The 24251-nt window shown below is 44.0% G+C and overlaps 1 protein-coding gene across 3 annotated transcripts; it reads right to left on the bottom strand.

The window, feature by feature from the left end:
- Positions 1-3748: 3748 nt before the first annotated feature.
- Positions 3749-22570, bottom strand: LOC310829701 (uncharacterized protein). Of its 3 annotated transcripts, none has more exons than XM_083708439.1 (8): positions 22507-22570; positions 15619-15684; positions 14471-14761; positions 12291-12377; positions 7909-7975; positions 7301-7356; positions 4935-4966; positions 3749-4462 (listed from the first exon to the last, which is right to left on the bottom strand). In XM_083708439.1, exons 1-8 carry the CDS (start codon positions 22526-22528, stop codon positions 4391-4393), a joined length of 693 nt encoding a protein of 230 aa, XP_083564565.1. In that variant the 5' UTR covers positions 22529-22570; the 3' UTR covers positions 3749-4390. The 3 variants fall into 3 exon arrangements, with proteins under 3 accessions (XP_083564565.1, XP_083564564.1, XP_083564566.1); XM_083708438.1 differs by lacking the exon at positions 22507-22570 and adding an exon at positions 17237-17822; XM_083708440.1 differs by lacking the exon at positions 22507-22570 and adding an exon at positions 17237-17822 and having other exon boundaries at positions 12291-12374.
- Positions 22571-24251: the final 1681 nt, after the last annotated feature.

Genomic DNA, 24251 nt, shown 5'->3' with positions numbered 1-24251 from the left:
TAATGGAACTGGAAACACTGAAGTTCCCTGCCTTGGTCTCTGTGATTGTAGTGTCTGACTGCTTACTTCAGACTTTCCCTTCACTTTCCAGCCAGAAAGCCTTGGGCTCTGGGTACCAACCATTGGAGCTGCAGGTGAGGCCAATCCCCCAGCCTTTATAATCCACCAAGGCAATGGTGGGCTCTGTTCCTTTTGCTGCACAAGAAGAACACCACATATTAATTTTCCATTGCTCCAAGTATCATAGAACCTGTCTAGGGTTTCTGCACCAGGAATGATACTTTATTACAGTCAGTTCTTACAGTACACATTTTCCATTGCTCCAAGTATCATAGAACCTGTCTAGAACACATGGATCAAAGATCTGAAGAATAGGACTATACCTTTACCTTTACCTTTACCTTTACCTTTACCTTTACCTTTACCTTTACCTTTACCTTTACCTTTATTTCACCACACCAGCAGAATGTATGTATTGACTAAAGCTGTTTTCTATAGGCAAACTTATCTGAAAATGAGGAATGTGGAGGATTTTACTTTTGTTTTTATATAATATGTTTTATGTTCTTACACTATTTCAGTTTAGATCTGATAAAAGAAATGTATTGCATATATAGTTATATATATATATTTTTCAAAAGCTATCTGTCTCTATTGCAAGTAGACAGATTATGTTTCCCCCTCCCCACACACACACACATCTTGTCAGCATTTCAGATAATCGAATACACTGCTCCAATATTGTTAAACCACAATACTAAATTTTAAAAGTTGCAGGTAAATTGTGTTGTGTAGCACCATGTGTGCATGTCACACAGTTACTGCTCTTTCTGTTCTACACCACTCACTAATCCACTTTCCTCATGTAAATGTTGATACAGAGTTTTTCACAACACAACATATTGAGGTATAAGAAACATTCCCAAAATAGGAAACTGCATTCTCTAAAGTGAAAAACAGGTTTTGTAGAAAGGGTCTAGAATTGGCTGGTAATACATATGTACTGAAATGAATGACTATGTGGGAGATCCATATTTAACTAAAGAGCTTGAAAAGCAGGACAAACCCTTCAAGTTGAGAGATGGTCAATGACATCCCCAGCTGAGAAGACCAGGAACATGAAGGGGGAAAGTCTGAGACGTACCATGGCAGAGCTAACTCTGTGTGCCAAGGGATAAATATCACTTGCTAGTGTCAAATGGGAGTGGCAAAGGAGCAGCCATTTTATGTCCATTACAAATGAAAGAAGCAATGACAAGCATTCAGGATTGTGTGGCTAGGAAGGATCTCTGCAGAAAGGAGCATGTTGCCTTCATTCTTCCTTCTCTCAAACACACACACACAAACACACATTTATATTTGTAAACTTACATTTTGCATAGAAGCCCCTGAAATTCACTATCACAAATATATTTGCAAATGTGGCTTGAAAGTTTCTACATGAAGGTAAACTAATTCTATATATATCCTAAATGGAAGCAAGTGAAAAGCCTTGCTCCTTTCACCTGACCACCAATTCATCATTAAACAAACACATTCCAATAACTAAAAGAATGAAATGCAATTTTTTCTTACCTTCTTAGCAAACTGAGATTTGTTCGTCAGTTACTGTACCTTCCTCCAGCTTCAGGTGGATCTGTGTTACGTTAATTATTTACTTTTATTTTCCTGCTCTGCATCAAGATAAGTAACTGCCAACAATATGCTTTACGGTTAATGGCCCTGTGACAGTCAGCACCTGCCTCCAAAGGATAGAGTGTCCCATGCAAACACTAAGCTCCACAGATACTTGTAGAGCTAATGCAGTGATGACAGGGCTTCATTTGAAAGGACAGTCCTATATGAATGACTCTATCCCAAGTCTGGTTTAAAGATAACCTTAAGAAGGGAGAACAGAGACCTTGAAGTACTGCAGCAACAATTAGCCTCAGGACAACAGCCCGACAGTCACACAAGTCTCCTGGTCACGTCCCTCTTTTCCTGATTTGTTTATGCTACTAATGTTAAAGGAGGAGATTCAGCAGCATATGCAGGCACACAGCTCATTCATTCTAAATCACGATAGACCAGGCAATCTGAATTAATGCAGTGAATGTGCAGCTTAGCCCTGTTTATTGCCTTGCTTGCTACAAATCTATTTCTACTCAGCTATAGTTTCTTCTCAATAATTTGATGTGATTGGCACCCACATGGAAGAGTGCGCTTTCAATAGTGAGGTCATCCTGTTGGAAAGTTACAGTGCCTGCTGTGGCAACTGATACCAGGGACACATGTTTTCCTGTGGTTGTACTGCTGTAGAGGCTCCATGGTGTTTATTCTCTCTGTGCTCCTCCTAGCAGTTATTCCTCCTCTGGTCACTGCTGTGGATGTACAACCTGACTGTCTGACTCTAGGCACTGCGGTCATCTGCAAGGGATTCCGATGTGACTGGGTTAATGTTGGCAGCCTTCATGTCACACCTACAGACATGTGATATACACAACTACATTTACTCTTAGATCCTGAGATTGAGAAATGGCATCTGTCAAGAGCACACAATGTCAAGTTCTCATGGGCTTTCCTTCTGGAGGTATGTCTCATTGTGCCACCACCAAGGGGTTCTTTAGAGCAGGTACAATGGAAATGTTAGCGCAGCCCAAGGTGTACTTGCTGTTTACAAGGTAGAACAGCACCTGAGCCCTTGAACTGGTAAGCAGTGGCTTTGCAGGATGGTTCCACTGTCCCCAATGAGATCCACTGATGGATACCTCTTACAATAGTCTCCTGCTGGTGGAGAAGCCTATTGGCTCTCTCCACTTGTTAGAATTCAGAGTCCAACATCTTCTGAAGGGTATCAGGTTTGAGAAGGCTGATTTAAATCCATATGACAGATTTAGCTGTGCCACTCTCTTATAGTTTACCAGTATATTTAAATCTCTGCTTCTAAACACACACTGTCTTTTGTTGTGGGTGTAAGACTTTCTAGTAACTCCCTTTTCACTGTCCAGCTTTCAGATACATGGTTCTCAAAGTTTCCTTCAGAACTTTTATTTTCTTCACCTTTTTTGCTCAATGGTAACATGACATGCAGCGCACCCAGTAACTAACAAGGCTTTCAGCTAAACAGCTGGTGAAATCCAGATATGTGCTTATGTAAGATTTACTATGTGTAGCTGCAATATATATGTGACTTGTGGACTTGTTGGATATTGTTGGTGTGTGTGTATAATTACTAGAACCACATTATATGAGAATAAGAATGGACTCATTTCCTATTGGCTTGCTAAAGTATTATCATTATCATTGTTGTTGTTTTGTATTTGAATTTCAAACTTCATGAGTCTACACATTTGAAAGTGAAACCGGGGCACCCACATTTGTTGCTGTCTGTAACCCCTGTCCCTGAACTGGCAGGTGAGTGTGGGCACAGGTTTTGAGAATTAGGCCCTAAGTCACATGATCATGCTAGATTGCATTTGGAATAAGAGTATGCCTTGCCTTGCCCCATCATGTCCCTACCACCCCATTTTAACTCTTACACTGGCTTATGTTTCACCAGTGGGGATTTATGTTGATATATTTCTCCAGCTCAGCCATCACAGGGAACTTAACCAGCACTGCAATGGCTCAGCTGGGAAAATCTAAAAATAATAGCAATAATAATATATTTATATGTCACCCATCTGAGTTACCCCAGCCACTCTGGGTGGCTTCCAACAAATTAAAACACGATACGACATCAAACATTAAAAACTTCCTTATACAGGACTGCCTTCATAGTTGTTTATTTCCTTCCCATCTGATGGGAAGGTGTTGCACAGGACAGCCACAACTGACTAGAAGGCTCTCTAAACTCTCTTATATGGACAAATCCTGGGCTTGGACTGCACTGCTAATTTGGAATATAGGATAATCTCCAACATTCTCATGTGTGAAGGAGAGATTGGTTCCTTCATCTTCCTATATAACAAACCAATAGGCAAAATACATTTGCCACAATTTCTATGCTTCCTATGATATCCATATTTATAGGCCTAGGATGTCAGCAAGCAGAATTCCCAGGTATTTTTCATAATTCCATCTACCTGTGGTTACATCATTTAACCTTTGACATTACCAATGACATTGCAATCAGACACAACCAGGAGGATATGGTAGGATTTGAAGGTTAAGTGTGCATAACAGTGGGAAACCAAAAAAAGGTTCCTTGCATGGTTAAAAGCAGGAAAAGAGTAAATAAAATAATAAACAAAAAAAATCTGATGGAAGTCTTCTCAGATCTTCTGGGGGCTGTAAAGCTTCCAAATTCCTCCAGCTCTAGCACTTGCAAACTTCTTCCATATTATCAATTCCCATAAATTGTCATGCATTGTGAGGATGCAGCATCGGCATGTGAAATGTTTGAGGTCTCTCAGGCAGGTTGCATGTACAATGGAGTAATAGTTGCATAGGCTGTTGTTTCTATATTTCCAGATGGTGATGGCTTGGAAATTTGAAAAATAATAATAATAACAGTTACCTACTGATATTGGCTTTTTGACAGAAGTAATTTGGGGCCAATTGTTGTTATGGCAAGAAAAAACTGCTAACCTACCCAAAGAATATCTGGAATATACTTGTAGTTTTACACAGTATTCCAGGGTCCTTAGTACATAGGAGGGGGTGTGACTGGGGCAAACTACAATAGCCTACTGGCAATACCAGGCCAATGCAGAGCTTGTCTGAGGACCAGGGAGGGAGTTTTGTTAGAATAAAGTTTTCGGTATGACAGTGTAAGTCCAGCAGGTCCCTGGCAGGGTTCCCCAGCTAGCTTAGCCCTCCGAGTCCTGGAGCAAGTGTAACAGACAGCCCCCTACCCCTGAACAGCCCTGGGTAAACTAAACAGAGACAGAATTGAATAAGGTCTACTGCACTAAGACAGATCACTCCAGATTTGGCTGAGACATTTTACTCACTGCTGTTTGGAGGAGTCCTGTAAGTTTGGCATCTGAAAACAAATTCAAGTTAGTCTAGTCACACAGTAAAATTTCAAGGATGTGTATAAGTATGTGTTCTTATATGTATGTGTACAATCGTAACATGTATCAACCTTTTTTTTAGGAGTGGTTCATCCCTAATCATCAGGCTCCATCATTTGCTTCAAATACAGCAATGCCCACGCAGCTCCTCAAAGGCCACTGCCATCACTGACTCCTCCTGCTAGTAATGAGCTTCTTCTTCAGGGGAAGGTGCCTGAGAATCAGTCAGCACTGACACAAACACACCTCACAGGCCCCATTCACTCACCAAAGTGCCAATTTGCTTTCCCAGTTTGCTTTTCCAGAGCAGAAACACCTCTCGTTTACTATGTCAAGACTGGTTTCTGCTCTACTCTTCAAAAAGAAGAGGCAAGGTGTGTGTAGCTCCTTGGATCAATGTCTCAGCTCACACTTAGCCATACAATTCACCTGCTGTACCTTCACTCTTGCTTTTCCTGGGTATCACCCAGGTCTATGCATTAAAGGGTTTGACAGAAACAGAAAGTATGAGTTCTTCATCCGACAGTGAGGGTCAGAACAGGCATTTTGGCAGGGTCTGATGAGAGTTATAATCCAACAGTGTGTGGATGGTTCTTCTTTTTCTTAAATAAGGGAAATGTTTAAAGCATAATCTTCTGAGATTTGTGTATAGGTTTTTACATTAATCGAACTTTTAAAGTTCACTTGTAATAACATGAATATGTCTTTTAAAATAGGTAGGAGTATAAGATTTTGTGGACTTGTATAAATAGGTATAAAATAATGGAACCAGGAGGGGTAATTGGAAGGAAGTCAATTAAGATGTATTATTTTGATTGTTGCATCAACAACAACAACAAAAACAGTGTCTGAATGGAGGAGCTATCCTAAGAATGCATCTGACTAAGAGGTCAGAGAGGGCAACAGAAACAGTTGTATACTATAGGCCTGCAAAAATAGCTCTCTGGAAATGAGTAACACATTCAAATTCAGCGGTTCTGGTAAAGCTACATTGAGAGAAGCCTTCCAAAACAGCTATGTGGGCATCTGTGCTTGTTGAATCTGTCATGTGGGTGAGGAACCACAGCGAGAGCATTCTCTCCCACAGCCCACAACTTCTATAAATAAGCCCATTCTACCAAATAATGCGTTACAATTTTTGTAGGCAGGCATGAACCAGAAGCTTCACTTAACCGCAGAAAAATCTAGTTTCTCCTGGAGACATAAGGGTTTACATATGAGCTTATTGGAATGCAGCAGCATAACAAAATAAAACCACTGTACCTTTCATTAAGTTTGGAGAGTGAAAGGGTTTTTTAAAACTTAATTAAATTTGTGGTTTTCATGTTCCAGAACATAATATTTGTATCCTAAAACTAAATTCTGCCTTTCACACAGAAACCTTCAAGGGATTGTATAGCAATGCTAAAAAGTTACACCTGAATTCAAAGTTCTTAATCATTCATCAATAGGAGTACAGCATCTAGATCAAGGGAAGTAATAGTGCCACTGTATTCTGCTCTGGTCAGACCTCACCTGGAGTACTGTGTCCAGTTCTGGGCACCACAGTTCAAGAAGGACACTGACAAACTGGAACGTGTCCAGAGGAGGGCAACCAAAATGGTCAAAGGTCTGGAAACGATGCCTTATGAGGAACGGCTAAGGGAGATGGGCATGTTTAGCCTGGAGAAGAGGAGGTTAAGGGGTGATATGATAGCCATGTTCAAATATATAAAAGGATGTCACATAGAGGAGGGAGAAAGGTTGTTTTCTGCTGCTCCTGAGAAGCGGACACGGAGCAATGGATCCAAACTACAAGAAAGAAGATTCCACCTAAACATTAGGAAGAACTTCCTGACAGTAAGAGCTGTTCGACAGTGGAATTTGCTGCCAAGGAGTGTGGTGGAGTCTCCTTCTTTGGAGGTCTTTAAGCAGAGGCTTGACAACCATATGTCAGGAGTGCTCTGATGGTGTTTCCTGCTTAGCAGGGGGTTGGACTCGATGGCCCTTGTGGTCTATTTCAACTCTATGATTCTATGATTCTATGATTCATTTTAGATATTTCAAACACACATTACAGTCACATGATTAAGTGAAGCGCATATCTCTCTTCCTAGTTTTTTCAGCAGAAACATGTATATACTCGGTTTTAGAGCATTTTTCCACAGTTCAAAGTCTGCAAACTTAACTCATCAGACCAAAAAAGATAAAGTTGCTAAACATTCTGCAGATCCTCTGATTGTGTGCTAGACTTGTGGCATGATTCATGATGCAAGTGTGGTTGTCATGCCCCCCGGGCCAAAGAGAGAAAAGAATTATCTTACACTGAACTTCTTCAGAGATCAGGTTTCTGCTATTGTCCTTGACTGCAGTTTCTTCCCTAAGAAAAACAAGAGGCAAATGCATTTGTGATGCTGCATATTTACTGGTTCTGTAGGCAGAAAGCCTTTTCTGAGGATGAGATCTGCATTCCTTCACACAACCATGAATGATACAAAATGCAGGAGATCTGAACTTTTAAACTTGGTTTAGTCACATGAAGCTTTACATCTGATAAGAACAGAAGCTTCAGTATGTAAGTGTTTAGGCAACAGCAGAAGACTCTTGTTAGTTCATTCATGTATTTTCTTCCCCTGTACCATGTCTCTCTGCTATTTGTCCAACAGTGGCAGTGGGGAGATGCAGGAACCTTGCCAGAAAAGAGTTTAGGAGAAAGTGTAAAAAAACAAGAAGCAAAAATCCTCACACATTCTCAACAATAGGGTTGAACAAAGTGCATGAAAAAAGATCATTTTCTATGTTACTATGAACTTGTTTTTGGAGTGCTTGAAATATATTCCCATTTTCTTTGTTTCTAAGCTGCTCTGAGCATGATTTTTGTGTGTGGAAAAGCAGCAAACAAATAAAGTGAATGAAGAAATGAAAATCTTACACATAATCGTAAGGAAAGTGTTCAGTATTAGCTCTGTCCTGCCTTGAAGATCTCTGAAGACACAGCACTAAAACAAAAAAGAAGAAAGGCAAAGAAGCTGTCATAAATTAGGGCTGACATATGTCTGGATTTCCCCAAACATTACTGGGATTTCAAAGGCAGAATTGACGTCCAGGTGGAATTTCTGAAAGGCGGTGCTTTGTCCTGGATCTTAGGCTAGTCAATCAAAAAATTGCTTTCGGGGGGTGTTTTAGTAAAGGCAGGGGGCAGTTCCATGAAGGAGGAGTGGCAGTTGAAGCCACTCCTCTAAATGAACAGTCCGTCAAATGAATATAAACTATTTTCCCTAACAGAATTCAGTTTTGTACTTTCTTTTTGCTAACATATGGATGTTTGTGCACAATTTCTCCCACACACAGATCTATGCACACGGATATTACTCTCCAACATTTTTGGTTGGAGACGTGCATTGCAAGTGTGTGTTTTGAAGGAAAACTGTGTTTCAGTTCACATATTGTTCCTGTAAATGTGAATTAGGTAAGGTCACTTCAAATGGGAACACTTCAAATGGGCTGCTGCTACATTGTGAGTGTTTGGAGTGTAAGGCCTCTCCCTCCTCAGGCCAATTCCATCTGGCCTAGGGGGCGGGGCCCAGGCTCACCTTCGCCACGGCTTTAAGAGGCCTCATTGAGGCCAGGGACATCGCTGCTGCTGCATCGTGAGTGTTTGGAGTGTAAGGCCTCTCCCTCCTAGGCTAACTCCATCTGGCCTAGGGGGCGGGGCCCAGGCTCACCTCCGTGATAGTTTTAAAGACACTGGTGCTGCTGCAGCAAATGCTAAAGATGTTTTATATATTTTAAGGTGTTTTAAACGTGTTTTTATTGCTTATTTTGTTGTACCACCGTGAATGGTGGTTTTTATCTATGTATTTTTGTTTTGTTCCATCGTGTTTTGTTTTGGGGTGGGATATTGAGTGGGGTGGGGATTGGTTTTTGTTTGGGCATAATTGTTTTTTGGTTGTTTTGTTTCTCTATTTTGTAAATGGAGGTTATTAGGAGGCTTGGGATTGCTACCGTGGAGGGGCGAGGGAAGTTTGGCGGTGGGGGCAGATGTTATAGGCGAAGGGGATCGAGATACGGATATGCTCGTACCCCTTCCAATCTGCGCCCCATCCTGAGAGACGAGGGTAGGGTGAGCAAGGATTACTCACCTCCTTCACTGGTGTTGTGCAATGCCAGGTCTATAGGCAACAAAACCGCCACCCTGCGAGATTTCTTTACCTCGCAGGGGGTCGACCTGGCTTGTGTGACGGAGACCTGGGTGCGCGAAGGGGTAACTGTTACCTTACGAGAGATGGCGCCCCCGGGTTTCTCCGTCCTCCACCAGTCACGGACTGTGGGCCGGGGGGAGGGGTGGCATTATTAATCCGGGAAGATCGTTCTTTCAGGGCTCTACCATCGCCATCGATCCCCGGCATTGAATGTGTTGGCCTAGTGTGGGGCAACGAGGAGAGCTTGGCTGTCTGGCTGGTATACCGGCCACCTAGCGCACCAGCAGCCACCCTGTCAGGCCTGCTGGAGGCGGTGGCCGGCTGGGCCTTGGAGTTCCCTAACCTATTGGTATTGGGAGACTGCAACTTCCATGCTGATGCCGCTCCCTCCTCACAGGCTCTGGACCTGGTGTCTTCCATGGCGACACTAGGGCTCTCCCAGTTTGTTTCGGGCCCCACACATCAAGCAGGCCACACGCTGGATTTGATCTTTGGTGCTGGTATAGATGTGATCATGTTTCCTTCGATGAAGGTGCCATGGTCTGATCACTACGCTCTGAAAGCCAGGATTGACTTTCCACCCCCACCCTGCTTAGGTGGTGAGCCGATTTGGGCTCGCCCGCAGAGGCTGATGGACCCTGATAGATTCCGTCAAGCCTTGCGGGACCTTGCTCCCCCAGGCGACTCATTGACTGAGCTTGTTGAGGGCTGGAATACCCAGCTCCTGGCAGCCATCGATGAGATCGCACCTAAGCGCCCTCTGTGACCCCGCAGAAACCGGGCTCCCTGGTTTACCGAGGAGCTTCGGAAAATGAAGCGGGACCTCAGACGGCTAGAGCGAGTATGGCGGGGTGCCCATGACGGAGCCTCAAGAACATCTTATAGGGTTTTTATGAAAACCTATGAGATGGCTGTGAAGGCCGCTAAGAAGTCTTACTTCTCGGCCTCCATTGCATCCGCTAGCTCTCGCCCGGCGCAATTATTTAGTATAATTCAGTCTTTAACGTCCCTTGAAGGACAGCCAAATTTAAATAACAATCTGACACACAGTTGTGAGGCATTTGCGAGCTTTTTTGCGGAGAAGGTCCTGTTGCTCCGCCACGACCTCCCTGCCAATTTGGATAAATAAAGGAACTGGAGGCCCCTCGACTGTCCTCGGGTCCAGTATTGGACCATTTTGACCGGATATCCCCAGCCGATGTGGACAGACTCCTCCGAGCTGGAAAGCCCACCACCTGTCCTCTTGACCCGTGCCCATCATGGCTGATTAGAGCGTGTCTAGACAAGGTGCGGGCCCCCCTGGGGGATATCATCAATTTGTCCCTTGGCACCGGGATATTCCCAGGGGAACTGAAGGAGGCAGTGGTGCGTCCGCTCTTAAAGAAAACATCATTAGATCCCTTAGATCTATCCAATTACCGCCCGGTCTCGAATCTTCCATTCCTGGGTACGGTGATTGAGAGAGCGGTTGCTGAACAGCTTGGTAGGTTTCTGGATGAAACATCTGCTCTGGATCCATTCAGTCCGGCTTCCACGCTGGTCATGGGACCGAGCTGGCTCTGGTCGCCCTAACAGATGATCTCCGCAGGCAGCTGGATCGAGGCGGGTCGGGGCTGCTGATTCTTCTAGATCTGTCAGCAGCCTTCGACATGGTCGATCATGAACTCCTAGACCACCGCCTTGCCGACGTGGGGATCCAGGGCACAGTATTTTAATGGCTGCGCTCGTTTCTCTCTCATCGGGGACAGAGGGTGGCGCTCGGGGGGGAATTGTCATCGCGCCACTCCTTGGTATGTGGAGTGCCTCAGGGTGCGATTCTCTCCCCAATGCTTTTTAACATCTTTATGCGCCCCCTCGCCCAGCTTGTCCGGAGTTTTGGGCTGGGTTGCCATCAGTATGCTGATGACACCCAACTCTATCTGTTGATGGATGGCCATCCTGACTCGGTCCCAGAAACACTGGCAAGATGTCTGGAAGCTGTGGCTGGATGGTTACGTGGGAGCCGGTTGAAGTTAAATCCTTCGAAGACAGAGGTCCTCTGGCTGGGGCGGGACGATATGGGATTGAGGGGGCAACTCCCATCTCTTGCGGGGGTGCAATTAGTGCCAGCACCGTCCGTCAAGAGTTTGGGTGTAATCTTCGATACCTCCCTCTCTATGGAGGCGCAGATTACAGCTACAACAAAGGCGGCATTTTTTCATCTCCGCCAAGCTAAGCAGTTGGCCCCTTATCTCTCTCGCCCTGACCTAGCCACTGTGATCCATGCGACGGTCACCTCCAGACTGGATTATTGTAACTCGCTCTACGTGGGGCTGCCCTTGAGACTGACCCAGAAACTCCAGCGGGTGCAGAATGCCGCGGCGAGACTCCTTATGGGGTCTTCGCTGCGAGATCACATTCATCCGGTACTATACCAGCTGCACTGGCTCCCAGTGGAGTACAGGATCAGGTTTAAGGTGCTGGTTTTAACCTTTAAAGCCCTATACGGCCTAGGACCCTCGTACCTACGGGACCGCCTCTCCTGGTATGCCCCACAGAGAAACCTACGGTCTGCAAATAATAATATCCTCAAGGTCCCAGGCCCCAGAGAGGTTAGGCTGGCCTCAACTAGAGCCAGGGCCTTCTCGGCTGCGGCTCCAATTTGGTGGAATGCTCTGTCACAAGAGACTAGGGCCCTGCGGGACCTGACATCCTTCCACAGGGCCTGCAAGACAGAGTTGTTCCACCAGGCCTTTGGTCAGGGCGCAGCCTGACTCCCTCCTCTGGCAACCTGCACAGAATCTTGCTTAATCAGTTGCCATTAATTTGATTTTAATTGATTTTTATAATGAAATACTTTAGAATGTTGTGATTATCTGATTGATTGATTGATTGATTGTTTGATTGTTTGATTGTTGTTAGCCGCCCTGAGCCCGGCTTCGGCTGGGGAGGGCGGGATATAAATAAAATTTATTATTATTATTATTATTATTATTATTATTATTATTATTATTATTATTATTCCTCACCCCTACACAGTTATCAGATTTGCTGAAACTTGAAAAATCAACCCTTTTCATGGTAGATTATCATAGTTTCAGGTTACCATCACTCACCTTTCTTCATCACTCACCTTTCTTGACCAAAAGGTAGATCAAAAGTACCAACACCAGAATGGCACCACCCACACCTCCAAATATAATTCCCCAATTTGACCCTGCTAAAAAAAGAAGAAGAACCTGAATTAGATCAAAAAAGAAAAGGGAATATTCATTTAGTTTCCCTCACAAAGCCAAAATTAGCCCCACCTAAATCAGGCTAGGCTTGCCATACGTCTGGAAAATTCCAGATATGCAAGGAAATTGGATGCCTAAGATGCCGTCCTGGGGGAATTTTTTGAATTTTAAGAGATGTCTGGAATTTACTGTAAGTATGGCAACCTGCCCCCCCCCATTTTCCCCCATTGAGCAGCAGAAGGAATGACCCCCCCCCCTTATGTGGGAGACCCAAAGCGTGCTTGTGCTCCCCACCTCCCCATATGCAGCATCCCCAACTGAGGAGTAGAGGAGCATGGAGGAAGGTGGGAAAAGGGTGAGAGTAGCCCCGAGCTCCTGCCAGCCTCCAGGGAGGAAAAAATAGACAGTTATTCTACTCCCACCTTCTTCTCCCCTCAAGAGCCGCAGCGTCCATAGCTGCGGCCTCAAGGACAATTGCTCCCCTTTCCAGGACACAGAGCAGGAGGCGACGAGCCCATCAAAAAGGGAACAGGGCGCCTGTGGCTACTTCTTTAGATTTTTTTTTTGTTTGTTTGTTTTGGGGGGGGAGGCTGGGGTGTCAGGAATTTTACCTTTAATGGCAAGACTAAATCAGGCAGCACTACTCCCTCATATCTTTTGAATAAATAAAATATTTAGCCATTTTTCTCTGTATACCAAACTGGCTCAATTGATGGCAATCATTGGTCAAAAAAGAAGATAAAAATCAGACACTAACATCAAGAGTGCTATCAAACTTTCTACAGTGACAAAAAGATTCTATTAATGTGGTCTTAGGGCATTAATGGTCTCTGTTGGGAAATGATAAAAAATATGTTTTATTTTCATGATTGTGTTTGAGTATAAATTGCATTGTGTTGTTTTTGTGTTCAGATTTAAAATGGCAAACAATCAAATAAACAATCAATCAATCAAATAAGTATTTTTACGCACTAATGCTGCTTATTTACCACTGGAATCATTATAACCTGGGCAGGAGAAAAATGGAAAATATCAGAAAAGCATGGCTCATCATCCCATCAAGAACAGCAAAGCTCTAATTGTGCTCTATCAAGTCAGTGGTGCCAAACTGAACTGTGGATCAGAATTCAACTCCTGATTGGATCACACACTTCTCTGGATTTTGTAATGCAGTTTTGCCACAAAAGGGGCCCACAGAAATATGTTTTTTAATATAACATGTGTATGTTATTTGGAAATGCATTGAAAAACACTGAAAAATGCATATTTTGAGGAATGCATACAAAATGTGTATATTAATGTGCATCATAACAATGGATTTGATTTGAACTAAAAAAAATCAATGGTTATGACTAAGAACCATTTGTTTCATTGGGCCTACTCAAAGTATAACTTAGCTGGAAGGAAGAACACATGTAACCTTTCACACACTCTTTAGAAAAACACGATGTGCCAAAAGAAAAGAAACAAGATGGACTTAGGCTGATCTAAGCCCCATCCCTAGAGGCTAGACACATAAATCATGAATATTTTTAACAGGTTACAAAAGCATCAAATAATAATAATAATAATAATAATAATAATAATAATAATAATAATATATTATTTATACCCCGTCCATCTGGCTGGGCTTCCCCATCCACTCTGGGCAGCTTACAACAAAATATTAAAATACAATAGTGTGTCAAACATTAAAACCTTCCCTAAACAGGGCTGCCTTCAGATAAGCTGTCTGACAGTAATACCTATTTTTAATACGCCATTAAGCAGTGTTCCTGGAGAAGTGCTGTCATCTCCATGCTATTGGCCAGATCCTCCTACATCTGTTGCATAGATGCAGAACAGCACCTACTTTCATTTAGATAAATATATGAATGTGCTCCAGGGAAGTCTGAACATGTTCTGTGGCTGTGATTAACTTTTGTCATAGAGGAATAGAAACCAAATGGGTGGTGAATTAAATGGACAGTGCTGAAATATGGCATGACTGGCTAGTTGGAACTCTAAACGGGACTATCCCACCATGCAATGTTCTCTTGCAGGTCCCTTCCTAGTCTCATCATTTCTACAACCTTACCTGGCTGGAGAATCAGATTCTGAGCAACACTGAGGGCAGATGTCTTCACTTGGTTCTTTGCATCCTTCTGCTGGTAACCACAGGAATACTGGCCAGCATTCTTCAGCGATGCACAGACTAGGTATTGAGCACATTGAGATGTTGCTTTCTTGAATGAAACAGGAGCCTCATCTTTACATAAAAAAAATCTGGTTGGCACAACCTCTGATGGAGCCACACATAGTGCTATGATAATGTCCCCTTCATGAACCAAAGTTGCATTCAAGAATAAATCAGGAGCAGGAAGTTCACCTAGAGAACAAACGAACGGAAGAAATAAAGAGCATAAATGAATACATAGAGTAAGTGGCAATGGTTTTGCAATAGAGAGTGAACATTTGAGTAATCATGTGGAATTAGATTGCTTTACAACCTTTATTTTTTGTCTTATTGTATTTCTTTTTAAGCACTGTTTTTTCCCCATAACTGTTTGCTGTATACTGCCTTTAACTATTTCTTTTTGGGGAAAGTGTATCCCAGTGTTCTACTCTGTTTTATATATTTAAAGTATTTTAATGCCACCTCCATTTTAATTTAGAAATTTGGGATTGTAAATAGTTAGGTAAGAAAAAGTATCTTATGAGGCAATCATATATCAAGTTTCCAATAGGATGAGTATTTTAGGATACAGCAACTCTCCAGCTCCAGCCCATAAAGGTAAAGCGACCCCTGACCATTAGGTCCAGTCAAGACCGACTCTGGCGTTGCGGCGCTCATCTCGCTTTATTGGCCGAGGGAGCCGGCGTACAGCTTCCAGGTAATGTGGCCAGCATGACTAAGCCGCTTCTGGCAAAACCAGAGCAGCACACGGAAACGCCGTTTACCTTCCCGCCAGAGCGGTTCCTATTTATCTACTTGCACTTTGATGTGCTTTCAAACTGCTAGGTCGGCAGGAGCAGGGACAGAGCAATGGGAGCTCACCCCGTCATGGTGATTCAAACCGCCAACCTTCTGATCAGCAATTCCTAGGCTCTGCAGTTTAACCCACAGCGCCACCCGCGTCCCGAAATTTAGCATTAAACATTGGGTTCGAGTAGAGGAACACACCCACCATTCTCTGCAATCCTGCACACACTAGTGTATACAGTCTTGCACAGTCTCAAACTTACCTGCAGAAGTGCAAAGCTCTGAATCTTTGTCATCACCCAAACACCAGTGCTTTGCAAGCAGAACACCTGCAATAACATCCATGTGATAGGTTTATAATATGTTTTAACAAGTAAACACAAGGGCAGAGCAATTGTTTAATCATTCTCCTGACCTGCTATTTTTTCTGCAGCCTTTTTGAACTGGCTTAAGTGTTTTCTAGCAATCCCTGGTAGTTTCCAATTATGCAAACAATACACATATAAATAAGAGTCAATACCATATAATTGCCAGAGCACCTCCTATTCTGGTGCAGTTGTTGTTGTTTTTCTGGGTGCAAAGGGAGTGCATGGTGTGTGAAAGAGATTAAACAAGCATGTGCAAATGCAGAGCTGAGGGGAAACCAATGAAATTGCCCTTTCCCCTGTGTCCATGCTGTTCCTTCTACCAACACTTCTGTATTTCTATATTTACATTATGTTGTGTAACCCAGTCATCATTGTTAAACTGAAATCCTTGGTTCTCTTACAGATACTACTAGAAGAAGAAGAAGAAGAAGAAGAAGAAGAAGAAGAAGAAGAAGAAGTTAGATGTTTTCATGAAATGTCCTCCACAAGTTGAAGAGGAAGGCCTTGTTTCAGTTTATTTTTTAAAATGTATGTTGAAAACAGCTTGGCTTTTCTGTAGTCCTCAGGGGCAATCCTATCACAAGATCTAAAGACATGGGCAGCTTAGGATGCAGCAGATCTCTCCCTCAGTTGGTCTCACAATGCAGAAAGTCCCTCCAGATCAGATAAAGATATGCTCATCACAGCTCAGATAGTTAAACTGAGTCCTCCAGAAGGCTGTTGCAGGGATGTGGCAAGCAGCAAGTGACTTAGACTGAAACCTAAGCTCATTCAAATCAGTCTTGAGTCCTGGTAACCTCACACAGAATAGTATTTTTAAGGCTTCTTTTTCCACTGCCTCACGTAGGCAGAGCAGGAGTCCTTCTGTTGAAAATGGTTTGGATCTGGTGCATTTACAACTTACCCTTTTCTTTCTTTGTAGGACAGCATTCATATACATTCACACACACACATACACACATTGTCTTTTAAAAAAAATACATTAGTGTTTATAAAGAGAAATACAAAGACCATTGTCAAATATCTATTTTTAAAATCCAAACTAAAACATTAATCCAAAGGGGGGAAAGAAAGGAAGAACAAGGAAGAGATAAAGAAAAAATAATAATAAAGGAATTAAAAGAGGGAAAAGTTAAGAAGCTAAAGAACTTCTGATTCTTCATCTGATGCTACATAAAAACATCACTCATTTCATCCACTCCAGTGTAACACCAATAATGCCACCCTCTTTAAACCATTTTCTTCAATCCTCATATCCAAATGACATTATTTCATTTTCTTTTCCACACAAAAAGTATGGGAGAGGTTTCTAATCTTTAGTAAATGTTAAAAATGGCTTTTCACTGATAAAACATGTCAATTTCGCCATCTCAGCTAAGTTCATTAATTTTGACAACCACACATACACAGACTTCTAGGAAAGCTCTGATGGGGATTATGGAGTTTATTTTCCCCAGATCTTTCAAGAGGTTGACCATATCCATGAATTCCCTTCCCAGTTTCCCAAACTTACAGAGAACCCAGAAGAGATTCATCAGGGCAGAGCAGAAGTTGGCTTCCCAATCCGATGTTTGTCCACTCTTCCCCACCTCTGACTCTCAGCTCCTGCTACTTCTCTCACAGATGAGACGGAAATCATTAAGACTTTTGCAGCATGCATGCTTCTATCCCCTCCCCTGGGGAACACCCCCACATGTAACTGCAGTTACCACTTAAGGATGTATAATTTTATATCTTTCCTTCTGGTGAACTATTCAACGTATCTATGACCCTCAGGCACATTCATTTAGAGATAATATTTAATGGTCAGAAAGGCAGCTTTTCATCTGTTATCCTATTTCCCAGCACCAGAAACCCGTCTGAATATGAGTAGATTAATTCACATGATAGAGAGAAGATTCAGACATGAATTGCTGTGAAAAATTCATTCTAGGGAAAGAAATAGGAAATCACCCTCCTCCCACCGAGGACAGTATTCCCTCAGGATAAAGTGGATGGGGCTGCACACCAGCATCTCATGCCCAAGATGGAGCTAAAGCATGTACACACCCATGCACACAAACCACCCCCTAGGTAACATGGCCTATAAAGAGGGGAGAGTGCCTGGGCTGCATTGTGTGCGTGAATATTGGGTGTGTGAAGGTGTAGTCACCCTGCATGAGATAGAACCCCCGGGTTTCTCCGTCCTCCACCAGTCATGGACTATGGGTCAGGGGGGAGGGGAAGCATTGTTAATCTGGGAGGATTGCTCTTTCAGGGCTCTGCCATCACCATCAATCTCCAGCATCGAATATGTTGGCCTAGTGTGGGGCACCAAGGAGAGCTTGGCTGTCTGGCTGGTGTACCGACCACCTAACACACCAGCAGCCACCCTGTCAGGCTTGTTGGATGTGGTGGCAGGCTGGGCCTTGGAGTTCCCTAACCTACTAGTTTTGGGGGACTTCAACATCCATGCTGATGCCACCCCCTCCTCACGGGCTCTGGACCTGGTGTCTTCCATGGCGACATCAGGGCTCTCCCAGTTTGTTTTGGGGCCCACACACCAAGCAGGCCACACGCTGGATTTGATTTTTGGTGCGGGTATAGATGTGATCATGTCCTCACTTGTGGAAGTGCCATGGTCTGATCACTATGCTCTGAAAGCCAGGATTGACTTCCCGCCCCCACCCCTATTTGGGCTCACCCGCAAAGGCTGATGGATCCTGATGGATTTCGTTAGCCCTTGTGGGACCCTGCTCCCCCTGGCGGCTCACTAGATGGCGGCTCACCGTTCTTGTCAAGAACTGGAATAACCGGCTCTTGGTGGCCATGAATGAGATTGCACCTAAGCACCCTCTGTGACTCTGCCAAAACTGGGCCCCATGGTTTACCAAGGAGCTCCAGAAAATGAAGCTGGACCTCAGATGGCTAGAGTGAGTATGGCGGCGTGCTTGTGACGGAGCCTCAAGAACATCTTATAGGACGCTTATGAAAGCCTATGAGATAGCAGTGAAAGCTGCAAAGTTTTAGATCTCAGCTTCCATTGCATCTGCTAGCTCTCGCCCGGCACAACTTTTTAGAACAACCCTAGAGGAACAGCCAAATTTAAATACGAATTTGACCCATAGCTGTGAGGCATGTGCGAGCTTTTTTGCGGACAAAGTCTTGCTGCTACTCCGTGACCTCCCTGCCAATTTGGATACAGTAACAGAACTGGAGGCCCCTCGACTGTCCTCGGGTCCAGTATTGGACCACTTCAATCACATACTCCCTGCTAATGTAGACAGATTCCTCCGAGCTGGAAGGCCCACCACTTGCCCCCTTGACCCGTGCCCGTCCTGGCTGATTAGAGTGTGCCCAGACGAGGTGCAGGCCCTTCTGGCTGAGATCATCAATCAGTCCCTTAGCACAGGGACTTTCCCAGGAGAGTTGAAGGAAGCAGTGGTGCGTCTGCTCTTTAAAAATAATAATCTCTAGATCCTTTAGATCTATCCAATTACTGACCGGTTTCGAATCTTCCGTACCTGGGTAAGGTAATTGAGGGTGGTTGCTGAACAGCTTGGTAGGTTTCTGGATGAAACATCGGCTCTGGATCCATTTCAGTCCAGCTTTCGCTCTGGTTACGGGACCGAAACAGCTTTGGTCGCCCAACAGATGATCTCCGTAGACAGCTGGATCAAGGCGGGTCGGGACTGCTGATTCTTTTAGATTTATCAGCAGCCTTCAATATGGTTGATCACGAACTTTTGGACTACCACCTTGCCGACGTGGGGATTCATGGCACAGTCCAACAATGGCTGTGCTCCTTTATCTCAGGGTGGGGACAGAGGGTGGCGCTAGGGAGGGAGTTGTCGCCGTGGCACTCCTTGCTGTGTGGAGTCCCGCAGGGTGCAATCCTTTCCCTGATGCTTTTCAGCCCCCTTGCCCAGATTGTCCGGAGTTTTGGGCTGGACTGTCATCAATATGCTGATGACATCCAGCTTTATCGGTTAATGGATGGCCGCCCTGACTTGGCCCTGGACACACTGATCAGATGCTTGGAAGCTGTGGCTGGATGGTTGCGTGGGAGCAGGTTGAAGTTAAATCCTTTAAAGACAGAGGTCCTCTGGCTGGGTCGGGACAACATGGGGTTGGGGGGCCAACTCCCATCTCTTGCGGGGGCTCAGTTAGTACCAGCACCTTCTGTCAAGAGCTTGAGTGTAACCTTCAATGCCTCCCTTTCCATGGAGGTGCAGGTTGCAGCCACAGCAAAGGTGGCATTTTTCCATCTCCACCGTATCAAGCAGTTGGTCCCTTACCTTTCTCGCCCTGATCTGGCCACAGTGATCCATATGATGGTCACCTTCAGGCTTGATTATTGTAACTCTCTCTACACGGGGCTGCCCTTGAAGCTGACCCAGAAACTCCAGTGGGTGCAGAATGCCGTAGCGAGGCTCCTTACGGGGTCCTTGCCGTGGGATCGCATTCATGCAGTGCTTTAACAGCTGCACTGGCTCCCAGTGGAGTACAGGGTCAGGTTTAAGGTGCTGGTTTTGACCTTTAAAGCCCTATGCCGCTAGGACCCTCACACCTATGGGACCGCCTCTCCTGTTATGCCCTGTGGAGGACCTTAAGGTCCACAAATAACAACACTTTGGAGGTCCCAAGCCACAAGGTGGTTAGATTGGTCTCAACTAGGGCCAGGGCCTTTTCAGTACTGGCCCTGACTTGGTGGAACGCTCTGTCACAAGAGACTAGGGCCCTGTAGGACTTGACCTCTTGATCCCTAGTCCAGCAGTTTCTGATCTTGGAGTGGAAAGAGCAACAGTTTTGTAAGGCAAGTGACCCTGGTCCTTCCTGCTGTCTGGCTACAAGTTTCATCTTATTACATTCTATCTCAGCTGTGAAGGATTCAGCCATTCTCTTCATATCCCCATGGAAAGGGGCTCCAGCTTCCCTGGAGATGTGGAAGTAGTAATTTCTGTAAGCCTTTAGATTTGTTTCTTTCTTGGGAGGAATGAGGTGTGTAATAAGAATGCCTTTGTGGAAGAATAATAATTTGTAGATGAGAACTATTTAGGAGCCAGGAGGGAAGTTGCCAGAGGCTGGATTGGTTTTACACTGGTGTGGACAGTCTGCAATCCATGAGCACAACAAGCCCATCACATCTCCTCCTTTGGCTGACCAAATTATGGAAGCCCTATCCACCCATCCTACAATAAACATCCTCAGCTTGTTTCTGATTTTAACCTTTTAATATGGTTTTTATTATATATTTTTCTGTACAATTGTTGTAAATCACTCTGATATTTTCATATGACTATCAGTATATCAATATTTTTCTAAATAACTAAAGCCAGGCCTTCAATGGAACAAATGGGAGCTTCACATGGGCCCCCAGTTGTCCCTTTGCTGGAGCAAAGCATGCCTTGCTCAAGGAGAGGGGAGAAGCTTCTCCTTCCCAGTGTAGCTCTTTGAAGCCATGTTGTGCTGTTCCTTTGAGTCCTTAGTTTTGGAGGTTGAAAGGAGTGTCATGAAGTGGCTTACAAAACATAGGGCTGCCAATTCCCCTTTCTTTGTGGTTCCCATGTTTGGATAACGTCTGAAGGGATTTTAACAGAATTATGTCATGTGATGGACAGGTGGGATGCCCAGTCCATCTATCAAAGTTGGCTAATGGGGTTGGACCCCAAAAGGTTCCCCACCATGATCTACCAGCTGAGGATCCCTATATAATTGTTTTTCTATCTGTCTACCGATTTCTCTACTCATTTACATAGAATGTGGTCTTTGTAAACATAGCACACACCGGGTGGATAACATATTATAGAAATACAGCACAATACAAAGCAACACAATAGGTCAACAATTTACTTGGCAGTAATACAAATAATATTTTAAAACATAGGCATGTTAAAATAAGCAGAAAATAATATAAATCCCAGTAGATAAAAGGCTATACACTGAAGATTTCCATTAATACTATGCAGAAACCTTTGCTGTATTGCTTTCAGTACCTGCTGTAAAAACTTCTGGCAAGCTAACCAGACATCATGAACCCAAGCCATTTATTGGAACCTTAAAGGTCAAAACCAGTACTTGAACTGAACTTAGTAAAATACTAAAAGCATTATTGTAAGTGAATAAATGGATGAGAGAAGGAGGGCAGACATAGAACAGTCTGGAGGCATTTTTTTTTTCTTCCAGTGGGATTTCCTAGTTTCTAGGTCCAGCCAAGGAGCAATTATACTTCTCCATGAAACAGGTGATGATTGGTGCTGAGACCAGGAGAAGAAGCACCAATGAGGAGCAGAGAATCCAAATATAGGGAGATATTGTCTGACCTGGATCGAATAGAAAAAGATCAGAAAGATTTGGGTAGCTATTCAGATATGACCAGAGGCAGGGAGATAAATCAACAAATAGACATTAACAAGTTCCCTATGGTTTGATTCTTGTTGGAAGAATGTACAAGTGTATCATAGCACTTTCCTACTCTGATTATATAACCCTATTGATTCTCTCAAATACTATCTATCTATCAATCACTCAATCAATCAATTTTTATTGTATATAGCCAAAGGCCTTTACAATGGACAACAGAGAATAAAAGGAAATTTTCATCTAAAATCATACACGTAACCTGTAGCAGTTTGCCACATATAATAAAATAGTAAAAGAAGGGCAGAGCAATGATTTAAGAATTCTCCTAACCTACTGTTTTTACTTCAGCTTTTTTTGGAGTGGCTTAAATGTTTTCTAACAATCCCTGGAAATTTTTAATAACCATATTCGTGAATTCCGTTCCTAGTTTCCCAAACTTACAGAGAATCCAGAAGAGATTCATCAGGACAGAGCAGGAGTTGGCTTGTCAATCTGACGTTGCCACTCTTCTGACTCTCAGGTCCTTCTAATTCTCTCACAGACGAGATGGAAATGATCAGGACATTTGCAGCATGCATGTTTCTGTCCCCTCCCCCAGGGCACACCCTCAGATGTGGCTGCAGCTACAAGTCAACAATGTATAATGTTTACACCATTCCTTCTGGTGAACTATTCAATGTACAATGGTACCTCAGGTTACAGACGCTTCAGGTTACAGTCTCTGCTAACCCAGAAATAGTACTTCGGGTTAATAACTTTGCTTCAGGATGAGAACAGGAATCGTGCAGCAGCAGCTGGAGGCCCCATTAGCTAAAATGGTACCTCAGGTTAATAACAGTTTCAGGTTAAGAACGGACCTCCAGATCGAATTCAGTTCTTAACCCGAGGTACCACAGTATCTCTGACTCTCAGGCACATTCACTTAGAGAATATTTGATGGTCAGAAGGGCAGCTTTTCATCAATCATCCTATTTACACACACACCCCAGAAACCCCTCTGAAAATGAGTAAATTAGTTCACATGATATAGAGAAGAGTCAGACATTAATCTCGGTTGAAAATTCCTTCTAAGGATATAAATAGGAAACATTTTTCCAGGATAAAATGAACGGGGCTGCACCCCAGCAGCTAATGCCCAAGGTACACACCCATGCACACAAACCACCCCCATGTAGCATGGCTACCCCCATGCCACAGGGCCTTGATCCCTATTCTAGCAGTTTCCACTGAGAAACTGGGTAGAGCAAGTCCATTCACCCTTTTGGCGTGGCAGCATTGTGGGACAGCAGAGGCTTCACTAAGGCCTCAACAAGGGAATTGTGACATCAGTGTTCCATCAAAATAGGTGACAGAGGCATAAGCTCTCACCACCTATCAAGAGTCGAACCCCAGCCTGCACCCTGGATAGGCAAATCGTGATGCAGGCTCGGACATGGGCTGGGCCAGGGGGGCAGGCTTCCCTTGGGTCCGGTCGCTGGTCATTTAAACAGCCCTCACCTGGGGCCCTACCTGCTTTTCCTTCGTGGAGTTCTATCTGCCCTTTTTCACCTTGTGACCATGGCTGCGCCTTCAAAAAAACAAACCCCGAGATCATTGCTGCTTGTTTTGCCTCGCCTCACCAGAGCAAAATCACACCTGAGCTGAAATCACTTTAAGCTGAACCAATTGTGAAGTCATTAGCTGCGAGGGTTTTGAGCTCCAGCTCTGCCCGGTCTGCTGGCTTCACAAGCAGCAGAGAGTGGTGCCGGAGCGATCATCAGTGGCGTGGAGAGTGGCAACAGTGGCATGTGCACTTGGGCTTCAGGGTAGCAGTGGTGTAATTATTTTGGCCAAGGAGCAGCAGCGGCTCAGCTAGTGAAGTCTCCATTGTGCAGTCTTTGAGTGTTCGGCCCATGGGCTCAGCTGGCTGGAGTGGCGCTACTTGCCTTATCAAAGCAGGTGATTGGCAGTAAACAAGAAACAAGAACAAAGTGTCCTGTGATCGGTCAGCGCCATTTTAGATTTTTTTATTTTTTGTTAATGACTTCTTACAGTTTTATAGTATGACTTTATGTTTGATTGCTATATGTTTGTTATATATATGTTTAGTTATTTTGGTGATATATATTTAGTCATATACAGTGGTACCTGGGGTTACATACGCTTCAGGTTACAGACTCCGCTAACCCAGAAATATTACCTCGGGT

This window comes from Podarcis gaigeae (genome assembly GCF_964106915.1).
Source record: "Podarcis gaigeae genome assembly, chromosome: 13".
Lineage (NCBI taxonomy): Eukaryota > Metazoa > Chordata > Lepidosauria > Squamata > Lacertidae > Podarcis > Podarcis gaigeae.
Note: the sequence above shows the minus strand (reverse complement) of the source record. Positions and strands in the feature narration are given on the sequence as shown.